Consider the following 23,555-nt stretch of genomic DNA (forward strand, 5'->3'; position numbering starts at 1 on the left):
ATCACGATGCGTAACCACGAGAAATGAATGTATGAACGGAGTCTGCATCATCTCCCCGGTCCAAAGGGGACAACCAAGTTGACGGGTTTCTAGAAGTGGACCAGGAGACGTTCGATTTTGGTTACCAGCCCTGGAGTGTCACGGGCCTCTCCCGTCTTCGGGTCTTGCTCACTGCCGTGCTGTCACTCATTACTGGCCATCACGCCGCTTTAAGCTACAAGCTCGGCGTGGGCCTGTACTAAGAAACAGCAAATTGAAAAAGGCGTCGACTGATTTTGTCAAAGTCTATATCGTGATACTGGCGCTCCAGGCATTGTGGCATAGTAACTGACGCGTAAGTAAAAGGGTGGCATTAACAAAGAATAATCTGGATCGTGGCTCTGACCGCCCTATCAATGCTCAAACAACAATTGGACAAAACTGATGGCAATCGAGCGACAGGTACGCTCCACGTGTGCTAGGTTCGTAGATTCATTCCCCTGCCGAGACTCGCCAGCAGGAGACCAGACCGCGCTGGGTTCTTGGTGGCAAGCAAGTGGTAAGGCGGCACTGATCTGACTCCAGTAGCACTGTTAAGACCCTTGTCTCACCAGCTGCAGTAGCTGTGTAGGTGAGCTCAACGAGTTCCACCCAGATGTATCTGATTGTAGGTCGTTTGAAGGATGGTACCATATCAATTCAGTCGGCAGTTTGTTGCAACACTTTTGACGCCACTGTTTTTCTGATGATACCGTTATCTCTGGTTACTGTAACGTATGAAACAATCTGAGCCAGTTGAGCACATAGTTGGTTTAGCATTGGCACCTCCCATCTCCTCATTGTCCACTTTAGCCTCATGTTCTTTCGGACATTGACGGCTCAAGCAACCTGTGGTTCGAGATCGATAGTTGAAGAGCAAGTTCAGAGCCATGAGTTTAGTGATGAGGAGCCCCATAATTGTCCCCTTTTCCAGCTTGGGGGTGGAACCTGGCTTCTCATTAAAAAATCTGGAGAAGCGAGCGAGACAAGAGGAATTTGATGAGCAGCAACGCAGTGATACCTTGAGAGCTGCGCGGCACTGTAGAGTGCAGTAGACACTGTAACCGGGGCTCCTAGCAGGGCTGTTTATTGGGCCCTCAACATACCGACTTTGTGCCATGGATGTCTGATGGTGTTGCTTTTGCATAGAGTAGCTTGGGTAAGTACCATGTACATGGGCGGCATTCGGTATCTCATCGCCGAGTCAGGGCTGCTGTTTCTACCCTTGATGAAGGTCTTGTTGCTTGTTTCATTGTTTGTTTGCAACAGAAAGCGAGAGAAACTATAATTGTCGTTCTGGCATGATGATGTTTCGTGTTCGACTGATCGTAGTGGATTAGATAATCGGATTGCGGAAGTTTGTTGATTGACACCGCCTTGATGAATTGGAAACGGCAGCTTCCTTGAGAGGGTGTGTATCAGTCGTGTTCTGTACCTCTCCACATTACGGGATCAACGATGGTGTAGCTAAATCAAGGTAAACTAACAGGGCGGGAGCTTCAAGCTGTGCCTGTACATACTGTACGTACTTGGTGACTCGGTGGAGGCTGTGAGTAACTCCTCAACCCCGTCCCTGCCTCCCAGTAGCTCATTCCAATCTCATCCCCATCCCCCAGATCACACGGACTCCCGGACAACTATCCGCGCCTGCCTCACTTCGACTCACCAAAACAGTAGGTACACCCCTGGGACAGCTATCATAGCTTGCGCCTTCCCCCTCCTCTAGGTAGCTTATCTCTCCCTCAATATAATACATAAACCCTCCTCCCCTCCCTCCATTGAGCCATCCATTTCCACTTGCGTCCGTCTACACTCCATAACGTCTCGTCGGCCCCTCTCACCTACATCGCCTGATCTTGTAAACTCGTCACCGCTACCCCCAACTTCTCTGCTCCTTACTACACAAAGTGTATAAGTAGCTAGACACCGCCGACTCTTTACCACATTCAACAATTACCAACCACAATCTCCATCACAATGCCTAGAATCACCGCTTCCGTTTCCAAGGTCACTCGCACTCTTGCCGAGTCGCATCGCCATGCCGGTGTCGCTCTCATGCCCAAATATGCCGAGCTCCTTGGATCTTCGTCTGAGCAGTCCCAGCACTCTGAGGTGAGTTTCGCAATACTTTTCAATCATTCCAACTAGTACTAACAATTTATTCAGGCTCGTGGTCTCAAGACTACCCACCGTCCCACTCCTCAGCCATCCATCGCTGGTCGCACACGGCCTCTGATGCAGTCCTTCAGCTCTTCTGCATCTTCTCGTGCGCCTGTCAACCACGTTGACACCATGGTGTTGCCCAAGATTTACAGCACTCCCAGCTTCAACGAGCCTCTTCCTCGTATGCCACTTCTTCCCGATAACTACGGCTCTTACCACAACTCTATGTCTGATGCCACCGACTTGACAAGTAACCGACCTGTCATCTTCGCTATCAACCCTGACATTGTCGTTCCCGGTGCTCCCATGGCCAACATGGATGCTACCAACATGGACAGCATCGACGTCAAATTCGTCCACGACCAGCCCCAGATCTCCACTGCTGCCGCCGCCGAGGAGTACAACCCTGAGCAAAGCACATTTATGCGCGACATGTATCGCAGTATGAAGGATGACCTTCTTAGCGTTGCTCCTCAGCTCAGGAAAAACTAAGAGTTCCGATAAAAGCGCAGAAAGAAAGAGCGGGAGTTTTACTGTACCAGCCTCGACAAAGAGAGCTGCAGATCTAGCGTTGTAATTGGTTTTCGCGGTACGGGGTGCGATCGCATCAACTAATGGCCCTTTATAAAAGTGGCTTGACATGGCTCGAAGCCATTTTTACACTACGATACACAATGATCAAATGAAAGCCCAAGTGGCAGACTCAATAAATACAAGTCCTTTGTTATTACAATGCCGTTCAGTGAATTATAACCTGACAGTTTCCATTTTTATAGACTATCATCCACCGGCTTGAAGTACAATACAAACTTGGCCACAATCAACCTCAAAACAAAGATGCGCTTCACTGGGCCCTTGACATGATTCAAATCGAACAATATTCCTATTCCAGTTTCATCCCGCTATTCGTAAAATAAACTACTTAGATGACCCAAGGACGTAAACCACGATTAATTGATGTGTGGATAGGTGTAGATGTTTTTGTCTATGGTATCATCTCTCGTGAAACACCACTACCTATGTTTACTCCTTGGTTCAGACCCGACTTGCTCTCGTTTTGAATTATTTCAATCTTCCGAGTCTTTGTCAATGACGCAAGTACATAACATAATCGCAAAACGCAGCCAAGTATTAATCACCATCCAAACCCTCCCCTACTGAATCCCATCGATGCTAGTCCTTTCGTTTATCGCTTCTTGGCGGATGGCCTGGGCTTGCATTCATCGCCACTGACGGCGTGCAGCATGACCTTGTTGGGATAGGTTTGAGTGTTGTGCTGGTAACCCTTGGCCCAGTCGTATCCAACGGCGTAGGCAAAGATGCTACCGTTCTTGTTGAAGGCAGTAGAGGTGATGCTGCCTCCGACGTTGGGGTAACCTTTAAGACGATGCTTGGCATCCTTATCCCAGAAGTGGAATGTTCCATCGGAACCGGCAGTGCTGAATGTACCGTGGACGGGGTGGAATGAGATGGCGTTGACGGCGTGGACGTTGGTGACGCCGTTGGCTGGGGGGTCGCGGTGGCACTTGAAGGAAAAGTTGGAGCTGCGACATGTTAGTTCAGGTCCTCGAGTTGTGGTCTGAAGCTTGCTTACCTAGAATTCTTGTCCTCGACGTACTGAATAGCGCAACGTCCCTCGATACTACCGATAGCGAATCCAGCAGAGTCAGTAAAGCAGCTAACAACCCGAGTCTGCCACTTCAACGGACTCTGTAGAGTCTTGTAGATTTTAGTAGGATTCTTGAGGTCGATGACGTTGATGTAGCGATCGGCTGTGCCGACAACACACAGATTGTCGCGAACGTCCATCGTATAGACTCTTTCTTGACATTGTACTGTGGCGGCGGGCCCCTGCTGTCGAAGATCCCAGTATTTCACTGTCTTGTCCCATGATCCTGAGACAACCATGGGGCCGCTGCCGCTGTCGAAGAATCGAGCTGTTCGTACAGGCTGGTCGTGTGTGCCTACAACGATGTCCTGCTGGGAGCTGAGATCGCAGACCTTGACGTTCTTGTCGGCGCCTGCAGAGACGATCTTTGTTCCATCCTAGAGTCCGGGTTAGCGATCCCGCTGTCGCGTCGGCAGCTTGTTTTCGTACCTTGGAAAAGTCACAGCTCAACACAGGCTGATCGTGACCGTAGGCGTGTCGGCCCTGGCTCTGGCCGTTGCCGGCAATTTCGTAGATGCGAACCTTGTTGTCCCAACTGGAGATGGCGAGAAAGTCGGGACCGTTTGGCGCAGGAGAGAAAGAGAGGCCGGAGATGGTGTCGGTGGGAGGGTCGGAAAGCGCAACATCTTGCTTGAGGTCGCCGATGCTCGTCGCCGTTGTGGCCGCGGCGCTGCCAAAGAGGCCCGACATGGTTGTATATTGATATGCGTGGTAGAAGGAAAACCGGTCGGTGGCTCTTTTTTGTGTTTTTGCTCCTTTAGTAAGTGCAGCTGTAGAAACTCAAAAAGAGTCGATGACTCAGAAGTAGAGGCTATTCAAATTGATCGTACAGAAACTCAAATTTTCCGAATTAGATGAGAGTTGTCTGTCTACAACGTCGAAGCTGGATGCGCCGCGAGCTTTGTATAGAAGACAATAGGTAAACAGGCACGAAGGCAGCGACCCAGCCTTCTCAACGCGAGGTCCGTATTGGCTGAACCGCGACTGGGAAAAAAAAGGCAGCTACAGCCACACCTCCAAGCTTGGATCACTAGCGCCACACCTCAGCCCCATCTTTGACATAAAAATTCAAATCGCAGCTCGATTTCTTTTTTCTTTTCTCTTCCTTTCTTCATCCGCGCCCCTCGCTCAATAGATCGCTATTCGAAGCTCACAAACAGAGACACTGCGATTTATCGCAGCGTCTCGATCACTCTATGGCTTTGGGAGAAAGTCCCCGGACGTCTTGGTTTCGACCAAGTTTGCGGAAACGCGCCGCCATAGAAGCACTGCGGCTTACCTCTGCGCCCAGGCCCTCGCCCTGCGCTGGCCCTGTCCTCCGCTACATTTACTTTTCAACAGCCTTTGTCTCACGGTCTTCGCCGCCCTCGGTCCTCTTGGATGAAGATATGAGTCCGCTGTCGAGGTGTTGGTGAGTTCTGGACAGACTTGGTTGTCTGGCAGGTGGATGGTGGGCAGACGCTCAGTGCTCGTGTGTGTGGCATCGGGTCGCTTTGGATTTGTTGTCGAGATTGACAGGTATGCGATTGCCCGGCGAAAGCTGGGTTACTCAATGGGGCTCATTCTTGATGCGAGGGGCCGGTATCCCGTTGACCCTTGGGTGACGGTCTTGTTCCATTTTTTTACCCTCTAAACTTCGCTGGAAGTTCTCACGGGACAAAGACCTGAGCCCGGGACGAGATGGGTTGAAGTTTTTATGATGATGACCAATATAGAGTCAAGCACTGAGTCAGAAAATCTGGCGTTGTAGACCACCAAACTATGTCAACTGAAAAACTTCAACCTTCTTGTTTTTGGGTATAGATAGCTAGACAAACTGCTCGTGATTGTGTGCATTTGGCGATGAGTTTTCGTGATTGTAAGACCCATTGCTTAATGCGTTTCAAGTACATTCCATGATGTCACCATACGTCTCAGCTTTCATGGACAGCATTCAAACTGCCTTTCTGAATCTTCATTTGCCCTGAATGCTCTGCTTGAGGCTCTCCCACTTGTCTCCGGACCTAGGCGTATTGTTTCCGTGCCCGCTGGGACGCCCCCACGACATAGTACCAAGATACGAACAGCATCTACCCTACATGCTTCTTGAATTCACAGGCGGAAGGACGTAGCCATCAATGCCACAAGGATTCTTTACGCTAGGAGCATAAGAGATGAAAGTTTGGCATGTAAGTTTATGCTACTTAGGCCATGAATTTATGATATTTAGGCTTTCTCATGCCTCGAAGTTGAGAGGATGCCGATTCACATCCTGAGTTCCCTGCCTTTTTGTTTTGAGTCGTGCGCTGCTCATCGGAATCCCTTTCCCCTTCAACACCACAGACAGATACATGAAGTCTTTCCCCTTTCGCCCTTGCCAATCTTCTTCAATACATCCTTCCCAAGCTGGCAGAGATGCTGTTCTGGTTCTCGGATTGGCTAGTTACCAACTCATCGCGAGCAACGTGAGCGAACTCTCGCCGAGGTGATCTAGATACCGATAGTCCAGTGATCGCTGAGACCTGCGAGGATTTAAACAGGCCACTGCGCCCGTATAGCTAGATACCTGTTATTTCCGCACCTGTCCGTGGACCATGAACGCTGTCTTCGTAGACCACCTGAAGGCTCAGTTACAGGTGATCTCGCATAAGAGATCATTTTGTGACGTATAATAAGCACTGTTATGTAGGCGCTCGTGTCTCAAGCTGTACCGGAACTGCTTATCCAATTGTAACTGGGATTCCGTGGCCTCAGAGAAGGATTGGCCGCTGCAAGCATAAGGGATGAGATTAGCAGGCCAGTTTATGTTTTTTAGGCTATGCTTCTTAGACTACTACTTAATTTTGTACCCTAAGACTTAGGAGCGTCGCTCAGGTAGACACTCGCCAGATGTGTGACCGCGTTGTGCGCAATTGCCACAAAATCGTTTCGGACAAAAGGCGGCAGTGTGGCATTCTTCACCGCAAGACGCTCGTTCACATGTTTTCTCGGACATGTCGATGTCGGGGTCGTTGCATTCAGTAGTCGCATGGCCGTGTGTCTTGCAGTTCTTGCAAGATTCGATGCGCTTGTTGACTTTACGTTGCGCACTGTTGTCGTAGATTCAAGAGAGCGTCTGCCATGGTTGGCGAGAACGACGGGGAAAGCCATGGATCGGCTAAGTCCAAGGGTGTTGTGGAACTCTGCAGCAACAAAAGCGGGTGTGGGTGTGGTGGCCATGTCGTAGATGACAATGTCGTTCATCGCGCATCATCAATAGTCTTGAGCTTGATGCGATTGATATCGGCGGCATCTAGCTTGATTTTGCGGATCTTGTCCAACCTCTGCAACCAAAGTATCCTGAGGCCAGAGGCTCATCGTCCGAAGGATTGTCCCACTCTTCAAATTGGCCGTTGGAAACATAAGAAACTAAATTAGCAGGTCAGTTTATGACATTTAGATTAGACTTAGGCTATTTATTTTCGTACCACTATCAGCGACGCGCTGCAACAGAGGGTTTTGAGCGATATCGCCTGAATACCCATGTCTTAGGCGTAAAATGGGCGATGAGAATCAGTAGCGATGCTTCATCAAGAGTTGCTGCCTCATCAGCGATGACAAAGTCAGGCTGGAGTTTCGCGTAGACGAAGAGGGGTAATAACCGGAATTGTTACCACGACGCTGGAGAATTCTCTGATTGTATCGCGGTACAGAGTTTTGATCTGTTGTTTGAATAAGGCATACTGTTCCTCAGAAAGAACATCTCCGTTCCTGATGCGATCCACCGAGTCTTGTAAACACGGGTGACGTTCTTCATGGTTCAACAAGCTGTCAATGGCAAATTGGTGAAGAAACTTGTCGCGGTTTGCGTTCTTCGCAAGCTCAGCGGTAGCATAATTGTTGGTGATGTTGGCACAGTTCTTCGGACCCGAGACGCAGTGAATTCGTCTGCGAGATTGCCGACTTCGGTCTCTTATAGAGGCTTGAGGCTTGGCCGCGTCCAAAGTCGAACGCGCCTTCCCTTTGGAGGTAAAGACGCATGATATCAGGCACGCTCGTCTTTGTCAAGCATCTCTCAGTTCCTGGCACGGCGAATGGATTCGTTCATGAATTCAAAGCGCCTTGGATTCTGCGCCATGTGGCCGACGTCAAAGTGGTGCAAAGACTTGTCACGGTTCGCATTCTTTGCAAGCTTGGCGGCCGACTTGCAGTCGAGGATGTTGGTACAGATGGCGTCAAGGGACTGGGATGTGCGGAGTTCGAGTGCGATATTTTCGGCCTCCGTCTCTTCTTGGGGGGTTGGCTTGAATGAGTTTTCGGTAGATCGCAACTCCCCTTCCAAAGAGTGAAGATGCATGATATCAGGTACGCGTATTGAGTCACTGTCTTTCGAGAGACCCTAGTCCTGGAAAAAAGGTTTGACGTAGGTGTTGGCAGAAAGTCTCAGTTCCAACGTTGTTGTTCAGGATGTAGAGGACACGCGAACCTACCCAAGCTCACGACCCTATACTTATTTATATATTTTGGCCTCAGAGAGAACACCTGAGCTTTAGTTCATGGTCAGAAAATACAAATAAGCACAGGATTTTAACCTTGGGCGGGTTCGTGAGACCGTCGCCGAAGAGTGTCGGCCACACCAATGCCTCCATCAGATGCGCCTTCTCGAACTGGTGGGCAACTGTCAGCTCTAAGCTTTAGGATAAAAAAAATAAGTGACCTAATAGTATGGTCTAAAGAGAGTAAACTGACTTACTAATTTCGTCTCTTATGCCTCCAGCGGCCAACGCCTGATATCCCGAGGCCGGAGCCAGCGACACACGAAATAAGATGTAATCTGGCAAAGGATGCGATGCCCTTAAGGCAAGTCTTCATCGGTGGAGGAAGCTTGTTGAAGATGTCTTGCATGAACTCGGGACCAGCTCTATCGAAAGTGACGTTACCAACGCCAGGAGGCTCCTTCAGCAGGTTGGCACACGATGCCACTCTTGGATCAAAGTCTAAGAGGTATCGGTATGCTTTAAAGCTTTGGGAGAAGGGCGTCCCAGTGCTCCCGCCAAACTTGAAGATTAGTTAGACAAGCTGTAGCGAGACAAACTTGGCGGAAAACTTACCATCTTGGCTAGTTTGGTACCGAGTGGTACTGTACAAAAGCTGGTTTGTGCAAAGTTGGATGTGAAGTTGGAAGCCTGACAAAAATACAGGGCGCATGTGGGGTTAAATTGTTAGCTTTGTGGGAGCCCCTTTTTTGTGGGCTAGGGTCGCTGCCTCCCAGCTACTGTGTTTGCTTGCGGGTAGTTACATTGCCAGACCATGTTGGGGAAACAGTACGGCCTTGAATTCAATGAGCTCATAGAGCGCTGCCTAGGTCATAGAATTCTATGGGAATATTGTAAGGGCTATCGAGAAAGAGACATTCGACACTTGATGTATTGGTATCAGGAAAGTCGTACATTTCGTGGAATTCGAAGTTCTCCTCTTCTTTTGCTCCCCTTTTGAAAAAGTTCGCGAAGTAGGTTTTCCAGGCGTGAGATGATACCTCATGCCCTCAAATAGAGCGGTGATGTACATGCAGGATTGCGTATGTGCCAGTTTCAGTGTCGATGCCAATTCTGCTCTTTGTCCATCGACCCCCATGCTTGCTTAACTTTCTCACTGTGTATAAGTACCGCCTTGTTTTGGTATAGAATTCCATGCCGGTGTGTGAGAGGCCTCGACGTGATCACCCGATCTTCAGACCAAAGGGTAGAACGCTGCAGTTTGACCTCATGGAGGCGATATCATCGTCGATATCTCAGCTGTAATTTACGCCAGTTTGATTCAGGATGTTTGTCAATCATCACCTTTGAAAACGTGTCAAGTGAAGGAGGAAAAGTGCAGAAATCACAACAGGAGCCACTGGAACATATGCTGCGGAGGTGCAAAGATGAGGAAGAAATCCTCGAGTACAAGATACGCGCGGTGTTCACATTGAGAACAGCTTCACCCATGGTCGGTTATAACTTCATTGCAGCCTTTTCAATATGCAAATAGGTAGCGATGATGCTTTCACAAATATTCACGGCTTCAATAGATGGGTCAAGTTGTTGAAATTGATCCTGCTAACAGTTCCTGTTGATAGAATGAAAACAACCTCCGCCACCACTCCCGCCAAACCGGTCGCCCCTTTTGATGTTTGTTTGTCGTTTCCATTTTCCTTGCATGTTACGCATGCTCTTCGTGCTCATACTTCATCACCTCATTTCCTACTTCATAGCCAGCGATCAACCCATTGCAGACAGCGTTTAGAACCAGTCAATATGATCTTCGGCAACTTCATCCTCCTAGAAGTGGTCTTGGGTATGGTCGCCTGTGATAACCCATGCCTTGGGTGTGAAGTGTGCGATGATGTAATTTGTCGTTGCCTCAGTCATGTTAGAGGCATCATCGATGATAACAAGATCAGGCTGAAGTTCTTGCTGTAGCAGGGGAGAGGCGCAACCAGTATGAGTCGTTACCACAATACCAGAGAATTCATTCGCCAGATAGCCATCGTTTAGCATACGAGGCATGCGTATGATGTTTGGTAGAGGTTGTGATTCGTTGCCTTCCGAGAATCCCTAGTCTTGGAAGGTTTGAGTCAAACGTTGGTGGAATGTTTCGACGTGAGATTTGTTTTTCAAGATGTACAGAACTTTATGCTTTGGTGCATCTTTGATGCCGTTGCCAAACATTGCAAAAAGGATAAGTGTCTCCATGAGATATGTCTTGCCGGTTCCAGCGACACCTACAATAAAATGCAGTCTTGCGTAGGACTCGCTCATGTCCGTGAAACATTTCTTCATCCCTTTCGGCAGCTTATTGAAGATTTCTTGAATGAAGGCAGGTCCGGCGTTGTTGATAACAACATTGCCAACACTAGGAAGCTCTTCCAACAGGTTGACTTTCGATACAAGGCTTGTGTCGAAGTCCACAAGGTACCGAAGTGCTTCAGCGGAACTCTAAAACTAGTTAGAAAATACAGCGGAAAGCATCGTGAGGAGCTTACCATATTGTCTTAGTGGTGTTGTACCCTAGGTATGAAAGCTGGTTTGTGGAGTGCAAGGTTGGGTGTGAAGTGAAGGTTGACAAAAACACTGGGTGCGTGCGGGGTAGGATTTTGGTGGATATGTGTGCATTTATTTTTTGTGGGCTAGGACCGAGCTGAAATGGTTGCTGGGTCAGGTCAGTAAAAAATATTATTTGGCATATGAGCAGCGCTTACCAGACAATGGGGAAAGGGGGGAGATCAGAGATATTTCGATACAGCCTCGTCTTAGGCGTGAGGGAGGATAGTGGCGAGAAGAGATGTGGTGTTGTAAAGCTTGATAGGGTTTCCTACTAGTTAGTCATTAGGGGTGAGCAATGACAAGACCCTAACGATTATAGCCTCGCCTTAAGCTTGAAGGAGGATGGTAGCGGGGAGAGACGGGTAGGTAATGTAAGACCCGATCGCTTCTGTGATGCGGCAGCGACTCGGCCGTGAAAGGTGTGATAGCGAGAATAGAAGTGACGAGCCATCACAGATGGTGTTGAGAGGGGGTTGACAGGCGCAGGGTGCTTCAGAGTTGATGGCAAAAGACTGCGCCGTGGGAGCTTCGGCTGAGATGTCCACCCTAAGTTTGGTCTCCTCAAATCCCCCGTCCCCGATGCGAGCAATGCAGCATGGAAGGCATTCGCTACCAGGTTCGGGAGCTTAGTCTTGGGTAAAGGTCCTGGCATCGGGAGCATGCTTGAAGAGGGCGCTCAGTGGGGAGGCGGATGAGGAGAGAAGAGATTTTGAAAAGTAGGCAGCAGCGAGAAAAACTTGGTCACCCACTCAACAGAGAATAATGCAAACAGAAAAAAACAATACCTAGTTTAAACACTGGTCAGGTAGAGAGAGCCGCTGGCAGCTGTTGACGGTCCGTTTCCAGTGCCACCCAGTGCTACTCGACTATTTGACCCTGAGGCTAACCTATAGATAACTCAGCTGTGCTCAGGCGGTTCATAACAGATGTATCAGCTTTATCTAATTTAGGACAAAACTTAGGATATGAAAGATGTAAAAATTAGGAAACCTAGTCTAAAATAATGCTTTGATTTTTCGGTTGCCTCTGATGCCGCCGTCAGCTGCCTCTGTGTATGAGGTTCTAATCAGGGCCATGCGTTAACATATATTTGCCAATTCCTACGACAGGGAATCTCTGGTTCAAAGACTCGCAGATAGGTAACAGAAATTATCAAACATATGTTTTATGCAAAGCTTCTAGGCATTGGGGCCAGTTACAAACTGCAGATAGATGCTTTAGAATCCCAATCAGGGGCAGTTGAAAATTATTAATGCTTGCTCGCCTGCATATGATAGTTCGCATCTGGAAATTACTTTCTTATTATCCTGGATGCTCTCTAAAAAGAGAGGAGTCATTCTAGTAAAGTGTTCCTCGTTTGCAAGTCTCGTGGACTGTTACCGGAATTCAATACGGAACCAACACTCATTGAAAACAGGGCCACCAGTAAGATTGTTAACAATTTATTTAACTTATTAGAACAATCCGATACCGAACTTCTGTTAAGCAATGTCATTACTGAATTAATGGCCGTTGCTTGCCGTGGCACTGGCATTGCCAACAGCTGCCTGCAACAAAAACGCGATTGTGCCCAACCTGCAGAGGCCTCGATGCCGTTTGTTTGAAAAATTTCGCTCGCACCCCACTTGCTAGGTATTTTATAAAACATCTACTCCATTTCTTCTCTGGTTTCTCATCTTCACACCAGACTTCCCGCACATGGGTGCTGTCGGTCGGCCGTTCAACATGTAAGCTCCTATCCCGCCTACCGATAAACCTGTCTAACTTCCTGACTCAAGGCCCCGGAAAGATGTCATCAAACCCTTTTGCAGGGCAGGAAAATTCGCTGAGCCTACAACTTACTGCGGCAAAGGCCAGCATCACCCATGCAAGATAGGTCCTTGACTCGAGACTCAACTCGTCTTGAGGATCTGCCTTGCCTGGGTGATGTTGACCTTTACCGCACCAAGTTGTTGAGCCCACGCGAATGTTCTTGGGCAATATTTGCCAAATCAAGCTAGATGCCGCCGATATCAATCGCATCAAGCTGAAAACGATCGACAATGCGCAAGGCGATGAAGCTGAACTTGTCATCTTCGACAGTAGCCTTCCATGCGCTGAAATAGCGACATTACGTTCAGTATGTGACGGTGCCGACTCCGGGTACCAGCTTGCTGCCAAACAGCTTTAACTGCAGCGCGGTGCCCAGGATTTGATGATTTCGGAAGAGGACACGCGCCTGACAAGAAACTGAAACCTGATCAACCCTTTGGTAAGTTAATCAGCACTTCTTAACCATCATGGTACCAGAAAATGTGGCCGCTAGAGGCTCAAGAGACGAAATCAGGAGGTCAGTTTATGCTGCTTAGACCATATTTCTTGGGCTATTTATTTTCGTAGCCTCAAGCTCAAAGGCTAACTTTTCTGCTACCCACTGAATAACCCACAGGCCACCGAAACGGCTTGTTGGTTACAGATGCGACATCCCTCACGTTTAATTTTGGAATTCGCTGACCATGTTTAGACGCAAATGGCTTGCACCTGAAACTCGAGAGCACCATGCATGCGGCGTTTCTAACCAGCGAGTGTGGTATTGGAAAGACGAACACAATGCTGGCATGCCTGAAAATACCCGTCCAACGTCGAATCGAAGCTTGGGAGTCGTCACCTTGGCAACTCGACACTTGGTATGACATCGCAACATGGAAAAAACTTGTCCAGGGTTTCAACACGCCGGATATCGATGCCGATCGGATTTATCGTGCGACTAAAGACGAGATGGATGAGCATCCGGCAACACCATCCGAAATGCAGGGGAATACTGTGCGCATATCAAAGAGACAGGGGAACCGATTTTTCTGATGATCCCGCAACTGTTTTATGAATTTGCGAACTCTTCCCGACACTCGCTGTTGTTCGCACAAAATGCGATCCGCACCATTATGCAGATTCTCTGTGTCCGGAGGTCTATGCTGAGCATAATAACATTGCCAGGCGGGACGATCACATGTCCTGGGAAGGGCATCCCAGCGCTTGCATGCAACGAAGTCGAGTTTAATCTCCATGAGCAGGTGAGGCCCAAGTTGTGGGATACCACCACGCGCCTTCATGCGAACTTGACAACTCAAGGCCCCCGAAGCAAGAGTTTCAAGTCTCGGCATGGCGTCAAGGTTGGTGGCTCAGCAGTGCAACTGAATGGCAACGCAATGCGGAGAATGGTTCTGGCGTTGACAAATGTGCACAATATCAAGATGACCTCTCCTATTGTGCGAACGAACAAGCTTCTCAAAAACGTTAGCATTCAAAAAATCATTGGCCACACGATTAAGAACAGCAAAGAACACCGCCACAACATCAAGACCCACGCACTTTTGACTCCCAGTGTTGATGACTTCTCCCAGACACTCACGCCCATGCAAGAGAAGCAACGTGAGGGTCTCCAGCGCCGTAAGCGCCCCGAAGCCGCTGGTGGAACTGCCGAGATGAGTAGGGTCGCTGCCGACGATTCTGCCAAGGGCCTCCAGTGGGCCTTCTACCTGACAAGAGACTTCATGAAAGAGTCGTTTTTAGAGGCAGCAATTGAGCGAATCTGACAAACCCATCTCACTTGTTCAATTGCTGTCTCTAGAAAGGGCTCTTTTATGGAGTCCCTGGTCGGATAGGAAGCCCACCGGAGGCCTTTCGTGGAGGTTATCGAGCAACCCGCTGACAGCCGGGTAAGTTTGCAATTTGTTTTCTCTAATTTCTACATTCTGGCTAGGAATTCTCTCACTTTGCATGGTCGACTAACCAGTTCATAGGATGATCCTTCTCATGCTGGAAGCTCTTGGTATTCGCAACTTGTCGATTCAGAGCAAGCACTCCCAGCGAACGGGACAGTGCGGTGAAGAAGTTCAACTCCGCCACTGTGCCCATCAGCGCCCTGGTTACCTCCCTCCAACTGTCCAGTTTTGGCGTAGACTTTCACCTGGCCTGCCACCATGGCATCATTGTCGAGAGTCCGCAAAAACTTGACACTCAGATCCAGGCCATCGGTTGACTTTGGCGAACGAACCAGAAGAAAGAAGTACACTGGTGTGTCCTCCATCAGCGGGACTCTTACGACGCTTTTGTTGACGCTCGGAACCTCGAGAAGTATGCAACAACTCTGGCCGCCGAGGGTAACATTAACGACTCGATTACCGATGAGTACCGTGTAATTTGCGCGTACGAAATCTTGCGGTGCTACCTGGGCCAGGAAAGCAACAGATATCCTCGCCTCCGTGTCGCCTGGCACAAAACGGACACGCAAAAGATCCGTTTGGAGGGCTTTTTCTACACCGCTGTTGCTCAATTTCTGTTCCGGAACCCGAAAAGCAAGATCGAACTACTGCCGACACAATTGGTGGCATTGCTGCGAGATGGGAGCTTGGTTCGGAACTCACAATCGCCCATGTGGAACCAGGACACCCGGACTGTCCTCCGGGCATCGATCCGGAAACCCCGGGACGCGTCTCCCTTTCCAGCGCAAGGGAACAGGAGAAGGTATTGGAAGAAAACATGGCCATGTTTCAGTGCGAGGGAGTCGAGGAGGATGAGCCTGACGAGCAGCCTGAGGAGTCAACTGATGTTGGTGGGCGCAAGAGAAAGCGTACTAGTTAGATGTTATGTTATTTAGGTCTGACTCTTAGGTTAGTTTTCTGTACCCTAAATCTCTCAGTTGCTGGCAAACGCCAAATGAACCTTTTTACCAAAAACGATCGGATGTCCTCGAGCAGCCATTCATTCCATCGGTGTGTCATATGTGGTGTCAGAAACATAGTCACCGATTTTCTTTCCACCAAAACTCACCATAGCCCTCGCAGTTGGCTGTTCGTCTTACCGATACAACCTCATTCACAATCCTGACAGTAAAGCCACTTCCTTGACTAAACTTTGCTACCTGTATAGCTTGCTCATCCAGGGGCTTCGACTCTTTCGCTGGGAACCTTAGCTTTGTCTCCGGAGCACACGCGTCCGTAAGGGCTCTTTCTTGTCCTTGTTTTTTACCATATTCAGATTCGGATAGTCATTGCGGGTATATTGTAGGAGGAAAGAAACGGGGATGTGATGCTGGGCGCCATTTTGCTGCATTTATGACTGTTAGGCCGGTGTTCAGGGAAGTAGTTTCGCAGACGGTTTGCAATATTAGGTTAAACTCTCAATGGTGAGATAAGAAGAGTACGAAGTAGTAAAGAAGACTACTTAGGGGGCAGATCAGTGGAAAACGGCGAGATTGGCAGAACGGTACCCAGGCATTGGCAGGCATCAGGCGGTGAGAAAAGCTCAGGCCGGTGCAAGAGGTGATGTAACTACCTCCATCATGCATAACCAACCGTCTTGCGTCTTCCTCTTTTAGATAATAATTGCGTCCAAGTCGTCTTTTAAACGCAAGATAGAAAAGCCCACACATTTCGACTATCTGCCACAGCTGTCAGTATGTTACCTTCTTGGTTGACGTAGTAGTGTAGACTAGGAAGACGGTATTGATCTAAGTTCGCTTTTACTTAACCTCTGGGTCTCAGAAATAAGCATAAGGGACGAAAGACCAGTTTATGCTATTTAGACCAGGCTTTTACTTAAATACCCTAAGACCTGGGAGGCCAACTTTTCTGCTCCACTAGGTCGAGTCTTGTTATATTCTATTTTGAACCTTCTTATCATCACCTTCGTGAGATTTCCTCGCGGTGCCTATCCCTGGGCGTTGAGCCATTACGACATGTCGTTGAATCCTCTCAACTTTGTTTTTTGGACCCTGGGCCGATCTGCAACAGGGATCGAACGGCCAGCACTCAATTTAGTCAATCGGTACGTCTAAATAACATTGACAGCTTGGCGTAGCCCCATCGTTCCGGGAATAACGCGGCAGCATTGTCCGCACTTTAATGAATGGGAAACTCATGTGTTTTGCTATGCAGTGTCTCATAGAGTCATTCTTCTACCTAGAGCCGGACGAAAAGGATAACATCAATCCGAAAACGGAGATGCAATATACCCTCATTAGATGTCTTCACATATGAGACTCAGATGACAACTCGGTTTTGCCCATCAGCTGAACTTAGGGGACCTGATCAAAAGAATACACTATAACAATGACTGTATTCGCTCAACCGCCTCCAAGTGCTTTCGATACTACCTACCCCGCCGTTAACGAGAGAGTACCAACATGACAATAGAACTTGCGAGGACCGGGTCCTGGTCCTGGCTCCCTCTACAAGTGGCTCTGGGGGCCCTCGACGGGTGTCTGACACAGTCGAGGTTGAACGGCGCTCGGGTGGTGTCGTGGGAAGTGGTGAACTGCTTCGGGGCAGGGATCCCTCTTCAAATGATCTTGAAGGCACGAATGGTGAACTGCTTCACGGTGGGGATCCATCTCGGTCGACGGACGAGTTTTCTGATCTTGAGTTGGACGAAGCAGGCCTCCAGCTATTGGATGGTCCTGCACCAATGCAGGCGCCAGAACCTGAGACTGGATCGGAGGAGTTTTGTGACTGCGATATGCCTAGCCTCCCTAAGGAGGAATTGGAGCATCAAGAACTGGAGGCACGGCTGTTAGCAGCAGGTGTGAGTGTGGGCCTCGATGCCAATAAACCCAATCAATAAATATTGACCTGAGATCTTGCTGTACGCACCGCCTGCTACTTATTCTTAATATGATTTTGACCCCCAGAAAAAAGTAAACAACAGGCCGAGGACAAGCTGCATACTCAAAAATACAATCCTTCAACCAAACCAATTGTATTGTTTACGGCTCGCTAATCAAGTATTGGAAATTTGGCCAAAGCCTCACTCTATTGACTTATCCAAAGACTCCAAGTCGCTCAATACAAGTCAATAATTAGAAAAAACTAGTGTCTCTGCTAAGGTTGATTGACCGACACCCTGCAACATCAAAAATCTATATACGACTGCGGGTCCTTCTGTATACGCAGGAGAGCGAGCGTTTGAGGCAGCCCGATTGTCATGCTGCTACCCGAAGCTAACCTTCAACATGATATAGGCTCAGAGCACTTAGTCCTAGATATGAGATATCAAAGGGGAACCGCTACCCTTTGTATATCTCAGTATTATCTGCATGGACTGCAAGTTTCTCACGCCAGATAAGTTGGAGTAGGTTGGAGTCGGAGTCGCATCTTTTACCCACAACCATCAACCACACGGAGGCCGAAACGAACCGGTAAGCTATAGTCAATCGCTTAAACCAACCTAGAGTGATGTCTGAGGACACACCAGAAGGACAAAAGTTCTTACATACAGTGAAGCTCTACGAGGAATTGGACAGCACATATACATAGCCAACATTCCGAAGAAACAGATTTCTTCAGTATCCTCCGAAATCACAGTTTCAGCGACCATGCTGCAATACATCCTGAATTGGCCCGAATCGTCACCTACAACAAAAACTACTCTCGTCAACACATACAATGGTAAAACAGGCATAAACAATAGCCAAACCCGCTTGTTCATAACTCCATCTTTCACTACATTGAGGAGCACAAGTTCCCTCATCGCTCAAGCGCTCAGACATGACGATAACTCAGTGCAGCTACAGTGCTAGGTGAGACTATGGTTGGCGAAGGAGATGATATCAGGGAGCTAATTCGAACAGAGTCACAACGATCAAAAGTCTCGACAAATATAAACCAGCAAAGGCAATAGTCAACGTCGAGGATCTGGAAGAGGGCCAGGTGATGTCATTGCAGTAACATCTGGAAGCCCTGGAGAGCTTTATAGTTCCTGTGCAGACTTCCAATGCAAAGTTGGGAGCTCAAGGTATGTTCTTATTGAATCTTGAGATATTGCTCTAATAATTCAACCAGGCTGGCCAACTTACGGTCTTCGACCTCTCTTTTACTTGCGCCACCGCCGAGGCAGCATGCTCGCTATTCAACATTTGTCCCTGTCTCTTCCTAGAGAAGAAGGCTGCGGCTGGTCACATCACCAAAGATCGAGTCATGCATTTCTCATACGAAATCAACACTTAATACCGGTTGCAATTACAATGACGGTCAAAGGACATTTGCGATACCCTGGCATGCATACAGACAAACCCGAAATGCCATATGGATCAGATGCCGCAGCTGCAAGATCAATAATGATTACAACAAAAAAAAATTAACGACAGCAGCAAGAATAATAATATAGAAATAGTAGGGAAAGGGGGGAAACAAAAAAAGAAAAAATATATAGAGAGAGAGAGGGGAGAAGAGGGAGAAAGGAAGAATGAGGATACCAAAGGAGAACACGACATATGACAAGAAGGATGACGGGTCCCGCCGTCGCAGGTTTGACCAATCCAATCGCAATGCGGATCAGTAGGTATATGATCCAATTGCAAGTGGCAAGAGCTAACGCAGAGTGTCGACAGGACAATTGAAAGACCAGCGATGAGCATCAGTAGGAGATCAAACGACGCGCACGAGACCTCAAATCGCGGAACAAGAAGCTCCGATCGAAGAACGAGAAGCTTAAGCCCAAGATCAAAAAAATACAAAGCAAGAGAAAAGGAGAACAGAAAATCAGTGTCAAACGTCTGGTATTGATGGAAGGGACAGTCCGATGCGGTTGGAAAGCTAGAGGACGACCTTTAGAGACACAAGCAGCTCTTTAGACTGAAGGACAGCACACGCGAGTCACGTCGACAATTGGCATACAGTGGAAAGATGAGATGGGTAACTGGGTGAGTCAAAGGGTGGGTGATGGTAACCAATGGGGAGAGTCCGGGATTTAACAGGATAGGAGGCTTGGGTGGATGATGAGGATGAGAGATATAAGAGAAACGCGCGGAGGACACAAGGGCTCAAGAGGCAAGGGAAATTGAAGGGCAGGGCACGGAGCAGACCATGCCAACAGAAACGACACAAGCGACCATGATCATGACAGACCACGACAAACCAAGCTGACGCTAACGCACAACCAACACAATGATCATGCCTGAGAATACTATCAATGAATGGTATGATCGTCTAGGCTATCGCAGAGCTTATCAACTGACCAATCTACAGCATCATCTTGCACCGGACCAAAACAATCAGATACAGTCTAATCAACGAGACGATCAGACTTCAAGGGCAACTCAGCTTATTGTTCCCCGCCAAGTTCACACAGATACTCCGGAGATGTCTTCATCACCAGAGCCTCACATAAGCTCGGCACCGTCCAGCAAATCACGATTCGTCGCCCGGTATTATTCAAGCACAAATACTTCGGAATGCACTCCAGTTCGCGAAACTGTTTGTTCTTTGAATCACAGTTTTCAGAAGCATGGTAGATGGACTCACATATATTCCAGATGAAAGTTATCTCAACTAAACCACTACAAATTTCAACCACAAACAAAGCCAGTACAACAACCAAACCACGCAGTTCTTGGTACCGCATCTAGCCGTTTGACTCTGGTCAGACTACTCACGTATCAAACCCTCTTGAACAACAGTATTCAGCAGCGCGGTTGATGGGCTCATATCCATTTCAGATCGAAGTCATCTAAACAAAGACACTTCGAATACTAAACTCCATCAACGGAATCACTGCAAACAAAAACCACTACAGACAAAACCCTATGGATCTGAGCACTTGGGCCTACAGCTAGCACATCATTATTCTTTAAACTGCGGTCATTGCTTTCAATTTAGCAGCGCTGGTCTATCCTTCCTCCTCTATCTTTTCATTCCTTATATTTAGCTTTTTTCAGTAGTAATACTTTGTCACTATCAAATCATCGTTGGTAATTGATGTCCAACATTCGCTCTCGTGCGTACGATATCATACAGTCACAATGTCCCATATCCCCGAGCTACTTTCGTCTCCCAACCAAAAGCGAGTAACCACCACGCAGCGTTATTATCTTTCAAAGTGCCATTACTCTTTGACACCCATGATAGATAGTACGTTGGGAAGGAGGTCGTGACCTCCTTCCCGGACTTTGGTGGCCCAGGCGGTTAGTGGGTCTACACCATGCAGTCGTCGCGTGGCATTAATAACCTTAAATTCTCCGATGAGCGACGCGGGGTAACCGATTGACTTTTTTTGTCAACATGCATGTGGGCATGCTTGATTTGACGACATGCCTACACTCGCGCCAACACTTGATGGTAGACATACATTCCCGACACAACAAAACGTGTCTCGACAAGTACTGAGGTCGGATGTTTGTACGGTTGGGGCAAGAACATCTTGTTTGTTTGAAGACGCGTAAGATCCTATCAGCGCTAGAAAACCAGATAGTTCAATGTATACACTGTCGAAGAAAAAAGATATTGAGATATTTCAGATTCTTGTCATTATGGGGTCCCTTTGAGACCCGTTGTCATGCTATCTATATAATCAAATAGTTTCCCAAACCGTCACGCCGTTAACCATGAGACGAAGCCGTCTGGATCATAAAAAAACACGCTTTACTCCATAGAGAACTGAAGGAGAACCTTTGTGACCCGGTAAGGGTCAGCGTTGGAAGCAGGACGACGATCCTCAAAGTAACCGTAACCCTTGGCAGCAGTTTCGCGGGGAACGCGAATACTTGTGCCACGGTTGGCAACGCCCCATGAAAATGAGTCGATCGAGCCGGTCTCGTGTCGGCCGGTGAGACGGAGATCGTTGTCCTCACCGTACTCAGCGATACACTCAACATGATGAGGCTCAAGCTTCTTCAGGGCCTCCTCGATGACTTTCATGCCGCCCTCCTCACGCATAGCCTTGGTGGAGAAGTTCTGATATAAAAGTTAGCACAACTCCATCAATACTTGGCCAAATCGAATGATTTCTGGCTCAAAATGATCAGAAAGACTCACGGAATGCATTCCAGCTCCATTCCAGTCTCCGGCAATTGGCTTAGGATGCAGAGAAACCTTTGCGCCGAATTCCTCGGCGACACGGTGAAGGAAGAATCGAGAAACCCAGAGCTGGTCACCCATCTCGATACCGGTGCACGGACCGACCTGGTACTCCCACTGGGCAGGCATAACCTCAGCATTTGTTCCAGAAATCTGAATACCAGCGTCTATCGATTTGTTAGCACCAGGCGTGGGAATGTACGTTAGGAATATTCGCCGGTGCAGTCAGAAAACCGGCCGGAGCCGGACGCCTGACCACTGCCGCCTCTTTCCCTTTCAGAGTTTACTTACATAAGCAGGCCTTGTAGTGAGCCTCAACGATATCGCGCTGGACAACCTTGCCAGTACCAACACCGCAGTAGTATTCACCCTGGCTATGAGTTCGTTAGAAGACTCCTTTGACAACAACTAAATCTTTACTTACGGAGCAGGGAAACCACCAGTGGGCCAGCCATAAGGTCTGTCGTCAGCTCCAAGGAGGGTGTACTCTTGCTCGAGACCGAACCAAGGCTCCTCGTCGGCATATGTCTTCATAACCTTGATACAATCATGACGGAAGTTGAACTTGTTGGGGGTACCGTCTGAGTCGTAACACTCAGCGAGCACAATGATGTTGGGAGAACCGCGGAAAGGGTCGGGGTAGACAGCGCAAGGTCGGAGGTAGACATCGGAGTTCTCGCCAGGGGCCTGCTTGGTGGATGAACCGTCGAAGTTCCAGACAGGGAGGTCCTCAGGCTTGTATTCCTTCTCGGGGAGAGTCTATCATATGGTCAGCGAACAATTCGATGTTCGATGAACGTTGAGCCGATGTCATCCTCGCTCCTTCCTTTCTTGCCAGCGCGCAATAACATAGGCTGGGGCCAATGCCACGCGCCTTCGGCACGTGGATGCGGCCCGACCTATGTTGGGCACCTGGGAAAAGAAGGCGCGATCGCCAACGTTCACCATCAAAAGTTTGAACTTACTCGAGACTTGGATCGGGTACCACCCTCAGCATCAACCCAGACGTACTCAGCCATGATCATGCCCTTCTGATCAAGTCTGAGGTACTTCTGGAGAGTTTCCGTCCTTGAGGTGATGGGAGCAGCCTAAAACCCGTGTAAGTCAACATGATAATGATCTGGAGGCGTTTTAGATGGAACGAACCATTGTGAATGTGTTTTTTGGTTGGTGAAAAGGAACTAAAAGAAGAGAGATAGTATTGAGATACAAATGTATCAAGCAATTAAACGGAAATGTGTAGGATGATCGAAAATGAACTTTTAGAAGCCTGGGGCAAGGCGGGTTTTATGTTTACGGATTCGAGCCGTCAAAGAAGGTTGACTCTCTCGCCCAAAGATAAGGATTCCCTGCGGCCGGATGCAGGGGCGTGGCTGTTACCGGCTTCCAGAGGTGTGGGTATGTTGACTATTATCAGAAACTATAATTGGTGCGCGGCAGGACTTTGGAGGGGGGTGGCGTTCAAGTTACATTCACAGGGAAGATACTTGATTTCTACCAAGGATCGTCTGTTCTTCAGTACGTCGTCGTCACGAAACAACCACTATCAATTCAAAGTAAACTTTCGCTACAATGTACAATTCCTAGGTCGCTCAAAAACACAAAGGTCTGTCAACGCAGAGCCATAGGGCAACCCGCTCGTCCGTTGCTTCGATCTCGATTTGTTCCTTCCTAGAGACAATCCACCCATTGAGCGGCATTGACGAAACTCTCGGGGCATAGCCGTCTTGTGCTGTGTATAGCGCTGAATGCGTATGACATAACGGGGGGCGGCTTCGGCGGAGCTGCTCAGGAGCAGAGGGGGAGTGGTTGTAGGGTGGGTGTACGGTACAT

At 48.5% G+C, this 23,555-nt stretch overlaps 7 protein-coding genes across 7 annotated transcripts; 3 read left to right on the plus strand and 4 right to left on the minus strand.

Moving 5' to 3' along the window:
• The first annotated feature begins 1,858 nt into the window (after positions 1 to 1,858).
• Positions 1,859 to 2,990, plus strand: EDB82DRAFT_10698 (uncharacterized protein). The gene is made up of 2 exons (XM_025731961.2): positions 1,859 to 2,130; positions 2,185 to 2,990. The coding sequence occupies exons 1-2, from the start codon at positions 1,996 to 1,998 to the stop codon at positions 2,671 to 2,673; spliced, it is 624 nt and encodes a 207-aa protein (XP_025590934.1). The 5' UTR covers positions 1,859 to 1,995; the 3' UTR covers positions 2,674 to 2,990.
• A 364-nt stretch (positions 2,991 to 3,354) lies between these two features.
• On the minus strand, positions 3,355 to 4,620 carry EDB82DRAFT_10705 (WD40-repeat-containing domain protein). The gene is made up of 3 exons (XM_025731960.2): positions 4,280 to 4,620; positions 3,776 to 4,227; positions 3,355 to 3,725 (listed from the first exon to the last, which is right to left on the minus strand). Exons 1-3 carry the CDS (start codon positions 4,538 to 4,540, stop codon positions 3,368 to 3,370), a joined length of 1,071 nt encoding a protein of 356 aa, XP_025590933.1. The 5' UTR covers positions 4,541 to 4,620; the 3' UTR covers positions 3,355 to 3,367.
• A 2,746-nt stretch (positions 4,621 to 7,366) lies between these two features.
• Positions 7,367 to 8,165, minus strand: EDB82DRAFT_549756 (uncharacterized protein; the record flags this gene model as incomplete). The annotated part of the gene is made up of 2 exons (XM_065609558.1): positions 7,367 to 7,829; positions 7,898 to 8,165. The coding sequence occupies 2 exons, from the start codon at positions 8,163 to 8,165 to the stop codon at positions 7,432 to 7,434; spliced, it is 666 nt and encodes a 221-aa protein (XP_065465333.1). The 3' UTR covers positions 7,367 to 7,431.
• Positions 8,166 to 10,128: 1,963 nt separating this feature from the next.
• EDB82DRAFT_470090 (uncharacterized protein) lies at positions 10,129 to 10,835 on the minus strand (the record flags this gene model as incomplete). Its single annotated transcript, XM_025731957.1, has 3 exons — positions 10,129 to 10,404; positions 10,576 to 10,785; positions 10,833 to 10,835. 3 exons carry the CDS (start codon positions 10,833 to 10,835, stop codon positions 10,129 to 10,131), a joined length of 489 nt encoding a protein of 162 aa, XP_025590930.1.
• A 2,596-nt stretch (positions 10,836 to 13,431) lies between these two features.
• Positions 13,432 to 15,513, plus strand: EDB82DRAFT_470091 (uncharacterized protein; the record flags this gene model as incomplete). The annotated part of the gene is made up of 6 exons (XM_065607941.1): positions 13,432 to 13,695; positions 13,821 to 14,395; positions 14,505 to 14,588; positions 14,673 to 14,870; positions 14,900 to 14,946; positions 15,110 to 15,513. The coding sequence occupies 6 exons, from the start codon at positions 13,432 to 13,434 to the stop codon at positions 15,511 to 15,513; spliced, it is 1,572 nt and encodes a 523-aa protein (XP_065465334.1).
• Positions 15,514 to 16,769: 1,256 nt separating this feature from the next.
• EDB82DRAFT_483084 (uncharacterized protein) lies at positions 16,770 to 17,721 on the plus strand. Its single transcript, XM_065608205.1, has one exon. It carries the CDS (start codon positions 17,057 to 17,059, stop codon positions 17,444 to 17,446), a length of 390 nt encoding a protein of 129 aa, XP_065465335.1. The 5' UTR covers positions 16,770 to 17,056; the 3' UTR covers positions 17,447 to 17,721.
• A 3,566-nt stretch (positions 17,722 to 21,287) lies between these two features.
• Positions 21,288 to 22,871, minus strand: EDB82DRAFT_542849 (glutamine synthetase; the record flags this gene model as incomplete). Its single annotated transcript, XM_025731951.1, has 6 exons — positions 21,288 to 21,599; positions 21,681 to 21,889; positions 22,014 to 22,096; positions 22,147 to 22,481; positions 22,688 to 22,810; positions 22,869 to 22,871. 6 exons carry the CDS (start codon positions 22,869 to 22,871, stop codon positions 21,288 to 21,290), a joined length of 1,065 nt encoding a protein of 354 aa, XP_025590925.1.
• Positions 22,872 to 23,555: the final 684 nt, after the last annotated feature.

Source organism: Fusarium venenatum (assembly GCF_020744135.1).
Source record: "Fusarium venenatum strain MPI-CAGE-CH-0201 chromosome Unknown EDB82scaffold_1, whole genome shotgun sequence".
Lineage (NCBI taxonomy): Eukaryota > Fungi > Ascomycota > Sordariomycetes > Hypocreales > Nectriaceae > Fusarium > Fusarium venenatum.

What these genes read in the sequence shown, in the direction of transcription:
- EDB82DRAFT_10705 (XM_025731960.2), bottom strand. Translation starts at nt 4,540, where the DNA reads ATGTCGGGCCTCTTTGGCAGCGCCGCGGCCACAACGGCGACGAGCATC. An exon ending in TGAGCTGTGACTTTTCCAAG is followed by an intron (nt 4,228 to 4,279) that starts GTACGAAAACAA and finishes CCCGGACTCTAG; the next exon opens with GATGGAACAAAGATCGTCTC. An exon ending in GTCGAGGACAAGAATTCTAG is followed by an intron (nt 3,726 to 3,775) that starts GTAAGCAAGCTT and finishes AACATGTCGCAG; the next exon opens with CTCCAACTTTTCCTTCAAGT.
- EDB82DRAFT_483084 (XM_065608205.1), top strand. Translation starts at nt 17,057, where the DNA reads ATGACAATAGAACTTGCGAGGACCGGGTCCTGGTCCTGGCTCCCTCTA.
- EDB82DRAFT_10698 (XM_025731961.2), top strand. Translation starts at nt 1,996, where the DNA reads ATGCCTAGAATCACCGCTTCCGTTTCCAAGGTCACTCGCACTCTTGCC. An exon ending in AGCAGTCCCAGCACTCTGAG is followed by an intron (nt 2,131 to 2,184) that starts GTGAGTTTCGCA and finishes CAATTTATTCAG; the next exon opens with GCTCGTGGTCTCAAGACTAC.